The sequence below is a fragment of the Aegilops tauschii genome, chromosome 4, assembly GCF_002575655.3.
Source record: "Aegilops tauschii subsp. strangulata cultivar AL8/78 chromosome 4, Aet v6.0, whole genome shotgun sequence".
NCBI classification, from domain to species: domain Eukaryota; kingdom Viridiplantae; phylum Streptophyta; class Magnoliopsida; order Poales; family Poaceae; genus Aegilops; species Aegilops tauschii.
The window spans coordinates 507,777,388-507,785,439 of NC_053038.3; the positions used below are offsets into that span (position 1 = coordinate 507,777,388).

At 50.6% G+C, this 8,052-nt stretch overlaps 1 protein-coding gene across 1 annotated transcript; it reads left to right on the forward strand.

Moving 5' to 3' along the window:
- Nucleotides 1–1,318: 1,318 nt before the first annotated feature.
- On the forward strand, nucleotides 1,319–1,940 carry LOC109757121 (LOB domain-containing protein 23-like). The gene is made up of 2 exons (XM_020315957.1): nucleotides 1,319–1,501; nucleotides 1,602–1,940. The coding sequence occupies exons 1-2, from the start codon at nucleotides 1,319–1,321 to the stop codon at nucleotides 1,938–1,940; spliced, it is 522 nt and encodes a 173-aa protein (XP_020171546.1).
- The last annotated feature ends 6,112 nt before the right edge of the window (nucleotides 1,941–8,052 follow it).

An 8,052-nucleotide genomic window follows, 5' to 3' on the forward strand; every position in this document is an offset into this window, starting at 1 on the left:
TAATTTCTTTAATTCGGAGTTACAGTTAATTAGTTATGATATAAATCAATTAGCAAGTTATTTGAGAAATTTTAATTCAAACAACAAGTTAATTTTTTTGGGGAAATATACTACTGTCATGGACGTGGGACCAAGCCCACGTTTGAACCGACATTGGTGCCATCATGCTACATTCCATGACGGAACATCCATTCCAGTCGTTGTGGGATGTCTCACTACCTTCGACGTCGTCGTCCATGGTCTCGAGTTTGGGAACACTACGAATTATTGTTACGGAATTTGCTTTGGGGGGGGGGGGGGGGGGGGGGGGGGGGGGGGGAGGGAAGACAATTTTGTGATTCGGAAAAGAAAGTAGTGTAACGACATTTTTGATAGTTCACCCAATAAATAAATACAAAGTCCTTTCTACAAAATAACTTGTCCCCAGATCTCGCGTGACCGTTTTGTGCTAAAAACGTGTCAGGTCAATTCCCTATGGAAGGATATGGCACGCTAGTGACCAATGTTTGTTGAAATATATTACGCACCTCTCTTCATTAGTTCGGACTTTTGGATGAATTGGTCGAAGCATTAATTCAATGTGGAATCAGAGCCAAGAGGTCTCAAGTTCATGACCCTGCCAACACAGTATGAAAAAAGATTATGTGGCCTATGATGATCCCACGTCTAAAATAGCCAAGACGTGAGGGGGCTTGTCGAAATAGATTGCCCGTCTGTCTTCATCAGTTCATACTTTTAGATGGACTCGCTGGAGCCCGAAATGCAAGTTTCAGGACCTGTTATTTTGTTTGTTTTCAGAGTAGTGTGACTAAAATGCATCCACAGGAAGAGTTCTATGAGTGGCACTGCCAGTGTCGTTTACTACTAACATTAGCTTATCCAAATTATTTATGCTGCACGTCCCCAATTATTTAGACAGTTGCAGGATTAGGAAGCTAGGATCTGCTCCAACTCCAAGAACGCCTACCTTCATCAGCGTTGCCTAACAAGCAAAAGCATCACTAGGTGGAGCTGGAGCGACGGCAACGGTGCAGTGCTGGCCGGGGAGACCGAGCGCGGGCCCTGCGGAGAGAGTAAAGGAAGGTGCAAACGGCGGCTGCCGTGCGGCGCGCTCATAGAATTGGCAACAGCAATGCCGTTAAGCTTGCCGTGTTTACACCGACGTAGCCGTTGGTGTTGCCATTTCCAGCGCTCCCTCCATGCACGATGCGCATATAAGCATGCGCCCACAAGATCTCCCCGAAATCTTCCAGAGATCCCACGAACTCGCACCAGGATTTAGCACTAGATCATCATGTCGACCACCGGCGACGTGGAAATGCAGGAAGAAGACCAGGAAGGCGGCGGCAATAACCCGAAGAGGTGCGCGGCGTGCAAGTACCTGCGCCGGCGGTGCGCCCACGACTGCGTGCTCGCCCCCTACTTCCCGGCGTCGCACCCCCACCGCTACGCCTCCGTCCACCGGGTCTTCGGCGCCAGCAACGTCGCCAGGTTGCTCCAGGTACGTGGCCTCTAGTACCCAACCCGGCCACCATTGACAAGTTAGAGCTCGTCCTTGCATTTTCATCGTTCAGGATTTAAATTGAGTTGCCATTTTGCAGAGCTTGCCGGTGGATGAGAGAGCTCAGGCGGCGGAGACGATGGCGATGGAGGCGCAGTGGCGGGTGGAGGACCCGGTGTATGGATGCACCGGGGTCATCAGCCAGCTGCAGGAGGAGATCCTGGCCACGCAGTGCGAACTCGCCAGGACGCAGGCGCAGCTCGCCATCGTCCACGCGCACGGTGCGCAACTGCAGGATTCTACTGTTGCTTTTCCTCCGCCGCAGCCGCAGCCTCGGCGAATCGACGGTCACCATGTACCCGTCGCGCAGAGGCAAGGCCAGGAAGAGGCGGCGCCGTTGCTTGACCCGGACGAGTTCCTAGATCTCGATGGATTTTGAGCTTCGATTGATGGAGCGCGTACGCGTGCATGCACGCTAGGGAAATGTCGATGGCTTTTACCACTGAAGTTAGTAGCTGATGAATGAATAATGTCGTATTGTAACGCGTACATTTCCATATTGTACAACTCACAAAGTCATTTAGCGAAAAACCGACGACTCATGTGTAGCGTGTGAAAAAAACAAATCCGGTGTTAAAAATGTTTTTCACAATACATCTTTTCATCTTTTTTGCAAAAACCACAAAAATGTCGGTTTTCTCTAAAATTTAACGTGCACACATATAATATCGAGATGTATGCGTCAAATTTTTGTTTGAAATTTTTTCACACTTTAAAATATTTTTTCACGTGCAGGAGCGCGCGCTCCCGGAAGCACTAACGGATTTCCGGTAGAGAATCTCTTGTAGTTTGAGAAATTTGAAAGGCGTGTGTATTTTTATTTTTCTTTAACCTGGAAATCTCATTCCATTACTCAACGTGCATAGCAGAATCGCTAGCAACGAAACACTGGGCAAAGGTAGGGGCAGCGCCCTGCCATACGGCTTGGGGTGGCTGCTCCATCTTCGCCCCGGACAGCGCCAAAGCGTCTGCTACCTTGTTACAAGTACGGGCAATGAACAATGCTAAAAGTATGAAAATTCAGCGAAATAAAAGACTTGATCTCGCGAAAGAGAACACCGTTGTGTGATGAATCATAACTTGAGGTCTGTATGGCTTGGACCAGGATCGTTGCATCTGTTTCCACCAAAACATTGCTTAGGGCAACTCCAAAACACGACCAAAACGGAAGTCCGTTTTCTCCATTTTTCATCCGTTGGGGGGGGGGGGGGGGGGGGGCAATGGGGTGGCGTACGTCCGGATTTATGGATGAACTGCCCGTGTGCCCAACGTGTGCCCGCATCTCGTCCGCCGGAGGGTGTGGCCTTTCTCCCTATTACGCTTCAAGGCCGGAGCATGGCTGGGGATTGATCCCCTGAACCGAGGCCGCTTCCTACTAATATGGTCATGGACGACCAATGCAGCCACCACAAGGTCTACATCATCGATGAGCAAATGAAATTGTGAAAGTAACACTCATCCCTGCTATCGATTGTACCTTGTGATCAAAGCGTCGAACGCCTTGCGGTCATGGTGGAGACGAGGCCGGAAAGTGTACGTCGTGCTCCCCTCGCAGGCAGCAAATCAAAGGTTTGGGACCGGTGGTGGTGGTGGGCGCCCTGCGACAATGCACGACCTGTCGAAAGTTGTTCGAGTCGACGGGCGACGTCGGCGGCCGTAGCTTCTCTCCCACCGGCAACAAGGAACCACGAACGCCGGCAAAAAACTTTTCGGAACGCGGACGTGGAACGGCTATGGCATGGCTTGGTCATGGTTCGGACGACCTTGGTGGAAGGCGACGCTGCCGGGAACGGAGGGTGGCGGCAGCGATGGCAGGGGGGAGGGGGGGGGGTGTGGAGGGAGGACAAGGAAGAGAAAAGGGCTGTCTGTGCCACCGACGAGCGGGCCAGGGGAGACAAGGGCACGCGCCCCGCCCGTCCGCGCGCATCCGTTTGACCGCAAACTCGACCCAAAGTTGGGCCGCTAATGAACCGAAAACGGACATTGGTCCGTTTGCTCCCGCGCCTTGGGCCGCCTGTTCTATCCCTTTTACCCCCAAACGAATGTGACCTGACTATTTGGGGTCGCGTGTTGGAGTTGTCCTTATACCCAAGGTTTGGGCTTGAGTCCTTATGCACATGACTACGACGTGGCCGTCGCTACTCGGATCACATATCCCCATCCTCGTGAAGAGTCCTCACTTTTGCAGCTGCCATCGATATTAATCTTGAGGGTTCCAGCTGGGGGTTTCTTCCACATAAGGATGATCTGAGATGGAGGTTGACCCTGCCTTCCGAAGAACTGTACGCATCTATTGGTGACATGAGTAGGAATAAACTGGGTCATGATTTTCAATCTTGTTTTCCATATAAACCGGCTCATTTCTTCAATGCCTCATGCCAAGAAGCTGCATTTCATGAACGACCTGAAGATAAACTCTAGACGCCAAAAAAAGCAGGATTGTTATTGGGAAGGGGAGTTGTCATCGGAGTAGGACTGCCAGCCCGCGACACCAGCTTGGCTAGCAAAGCACGCCGAGGTCCACAAACAAACCAGCCAAAATAACAGACGCTCCGGCCACCATGGATAGAGAAAGGAAGAGCAAAATGGGGATGAAAGCAGAAAAATGACAGGTGGCAACGACACGTCAGAGGAGCCGCGTCCTATGCACGCTGCGACGAGAGGGAGAACAGAGCAAGAGAAAGGTGTTGGGCTAAGTCCCTCCACATGGAGGTGTGTTGGCAGCCCAACATCAGCCCACAAGTCCAACACATATGAACCGTTGATCTGTTCTGCATCCAACGGTTGTGAGTGTTTCCTGGTGAAGGGAGCAAGGAGAAAACCCTAGCCACTCCACCCCTGTTGGTTGTGGCTGCCATTTCGTGAGAGTGTGAGAGAGAACACACAAGAGAAACCACAACCTGAGAGAGAGGAAGAAGAAGAAGTAGAGGTTCTGTCCAGATTTGCTGCATCTGACTAGACAGTGTTCAAGTTGGTGGTTGGAGGCTCAAACATTCTTGGATCGATGACGGTGTCCTGGATTAGGGGGTACTCACCACGTCGTCTCCCGATCAGGTGGATCGGGCCGAGGACCCCCATGGCGGTTTACTCATGGGCCACTTCGGGCAGCCCATGCCGCATACAAGGAAGATTCCACAAGACTTGGTGATCAAGACAAGGACTCCTCTCCACCAACGTATTCGGCTAGGACTCTTGTTATCCTAGGCCTCTGGTGCATTATATAAGCCAAGGCCGGGCTAGTCGATAGATTATGACATTACTCATCATACCCTTAGGTCTTAGACCACAACATATGATCTCGAGGTAGATCAACTCTTGTAACCCTATATTCATAAAGATCAATCAAGCAGGAAGTAGGGTATTACCTCGATAGAGAGGGCCCGAACCTGGGTAAACATCGTGTTCCCTGTCTCCTGTTACCCATCGATCCACGACACACAGCTTGGGACCCCCTACCAGAGATCTGCTGGTTTTGACACCGACAATGGTGCTTTCATTGAGAGTTCCGCTGTGTGATCGGCAATGGATCAATGGTTGGTCTGCGGATCAACTGCGACGTCGGCGTCTTCATCGCTGGCTCGAGTGGTCACCTCGGCTGGTCCGAGGACCAGGCTCCTTTTCGGATCGTCAAGATTGGACATATGTCCTCGTCATCATCAACTCCGATCTCTATTAAGATCATGGAGGAATCCATGGGGCCCGGGGGCTCAACGTCAACATTGCCCTCGTGCGACCGAGCTGTTTTTCTGGACGGCGAACTCGTATCCGCCGTCACCGCCTCCTCGAGCGTCGGTTTGACGATTGCTTCGGTGGAATAGTGCGGAATTGAGTATATAGCAACCCTGTAAAATTTCATCGCGTTCCGATGGAGGAATTTTCGGCGATCTATGATATACTGGAGGCCTGTCGAGTCTGGACGGGAATCTGGACGAGTTTAGGGCGTGGTCTCCAAAGCCTAGCTCGGAGGTTATTTGAAAGATCCAACCCTTCATCTTGTGCGGAATTTCCATATCAACCACCTCTCAAAATTTCAGTTCGATCCGACCGTCCAAACTCCGGGAACCTTCCGATTAGTGCATCACTTTTCAGATATGTTTTCTGCGCGAGAACGAATCCGACCCGAGTTCATGTTTTTTACGGACGGGATTTCGGAAATCCTTTTTGAAGGAAGTTTTATATGGGGTATTGTGTTTTGTTCCGAAACACATCCCACTAATTTTAAAGTCTTTTCCAATATGATCTTCACCATCGCGCCGGTGTCAAACCAGCCCGACAACGTTGCTCCACGCCTGCCGATCTGCACCAGACGGATCGTCGCTTCATCGAGCCGAGCCCAGCCTTATCGGATCATCAGCTCGGCAAGCCGAACAAGAGTTCGGCATCATGAAGACTAAATTATCACCAACACCCTCACCCCACGGATTGCACCGGTCAGGCGCGCCGACATCGCCGCTCGGTCTCTTCATCAATCCGGCTTTGACCGCGTCACAAGTTATGACCAGCGTCGGCATGGCCGCACAGTTGCTTCTTCAAGCTGATGTCCATCATGCCGAATTGCTTCAACACCTCGGCTGACATGGCAGCTGCAACTTCTCCTTACCGACCCGCTCCTTTACCTCGGCCTAGACCGGGGGCTTCTTCATCTCTTCATCAACCCACTCCGGAGACTTCGGCGTCGCCGACCGACCAGCTTCGTCACGTTAGCCGGACCGGGGGCTTTGCCTCGGCGAGCCAACCTTTTCCAGCATCGCCATGCCGTTGCTTCGTCGCCCCTCAGGCAATGGGTGTGCGGATCGAGTCCCAGTTTTGGGAGTAACCTTTCTTCATATTGCTGCAAGAGATAAACCAGGTGCTATTAATCCTAGTAACTTTTTCTTGCTTGCGTTTATTTTTCCCGAGGAATTATTACTATGGTTTGTTCCATCATCTGTACACAGGTCTGTCAAATGGTGGCCACATTAACAACGATCGCGTGGTGGTTCGGTCAGTTCCCGTATACAGTTCGGCAAAAGCCGCATCCGGAACTCGGACCGGCCTGCAAATTCTGGCTTTGTCACGCCTTCACCGCGTCACACCGATGCCCTGCATCGACATTGGCTTCGGCGCCAGGCCACATCTTTTTAAATAAATTATTTTTGTGAAAAGCAATTGTGCAAGGATTTTATATATATTTATATTATTCTTTTTTGGACCGCACTATTTTATGTGTGTAGGTGGTCGACCTTGACTGCGTCACGCGATCACTTCGGCAAGCCAGCGTCGTCATCCCAATTGGCATAAATTGGCTCGCGTGACCACCTTGTTGATTGAATTGCCATACCGACATGTTCGGTTGCTTCGGGACTTCGGCATCATCGAGAGGGTTTTACCTCGTCGGGTGTTCAGCGCACGGGCAATACTCCTTTAATTACCCACTTTGCATAAATTATTTATTATGCAACAACTTTTTAATTTATTATTATTACTATTATCTCCGGCCTGCACTATCTTATGTGCATAGGTAAATGATCCGGATTGGGCAGCGCTGTCACTTCGACGTACCGACGTACCACGTCACCTCGGCTGGACCGAGGGCTTCGTCATCACTTCATTAACCCACGCCGGGGACTTCGGCGTCACACTGTCGGCCTGCATTGGCCGTGCTATGTCGCCACTTCGGAGTGCCGAGCTCTTCGCTCCGCTACCTCGGGACCGGTTTGGGGGCTGGGACCTTGTCCCGCCGTAAGCTCGGGCCGTGCATCGACACCGAGCACATTAACCAGCTAAGCCGCTTTCATGCTCAAAAACTTCCAGTTTTAAATTTTGTTCGGTTCGACCAAGCATTATACTTTTTTGGCAAAAAGTTGTTTGTGAAAACTTCCTTGTCAAAACTTTGTTTGTGACACACAAATTTAAATACCCCGTTTGCTTGGGGGCTTCCTTTATGAAGCCTTTCCTCTTGCATATGATTATACTTGTATGGCTTTGTTCCTTGTTCATGTATTACGCCACAATATGCACCATGTTGACTTAAGTGTTCCGCAAGCTGGGTTGCCTTGCTCCTGTGTTTACCCCTACGTTCCCGATTGTCCGGCTAGGGAGTAAAGGGAGCACCTCTGCGATTGTCACGATCGGGTCATCCGAGCTCGGACCTCAGACTGGGTGAAGCCAAAAGCTAGCGCTCTTATTGTTTTCAATTATGGTCGGCACACAACGGAACTCATGAGTACAAAAAATCTATTGCACAAGTCTCATAGTAACAATGAGCAACCGAAGAAAGGTATCGGTGGAGGTACTATTTTCTTCGAAGATGCTTCTTACACTTCGTCAGTAATATATCATAAGTTCCCTGAGCGTGCTTTGTCTGTTACAGCCTTATGGCCTGGTTGCCTGGTTATCAGAAACACCATCGATATTCTCGACAGGTGGAGCACATAACACTTTTTGGTCCTTGACCGAAGAGGGAGAAGCCGACGGTCGGTTAAGACGCGTTTAAAGTTCGGGTGAACACA

What these genes read in the sequence shown, in the direction of transcription:
- LOC109757121 (XM_020315957.1), top strand. Translation starts at nt 1,319, where the DNA reads ATGCAGGAAGAAGACCAGGAAGGCGGCGGCAATAACCCGAAGAGGTGC. An exon ending in ACGTCGCCAGGTTGCTCCAG is followed by an intron (nt 1,502 to 1,601) that starts GTACGTGGCCTC and finishes GCCATTTTGCAG; the next exon opens with AGCTTGCCGGTGGATGAGAG.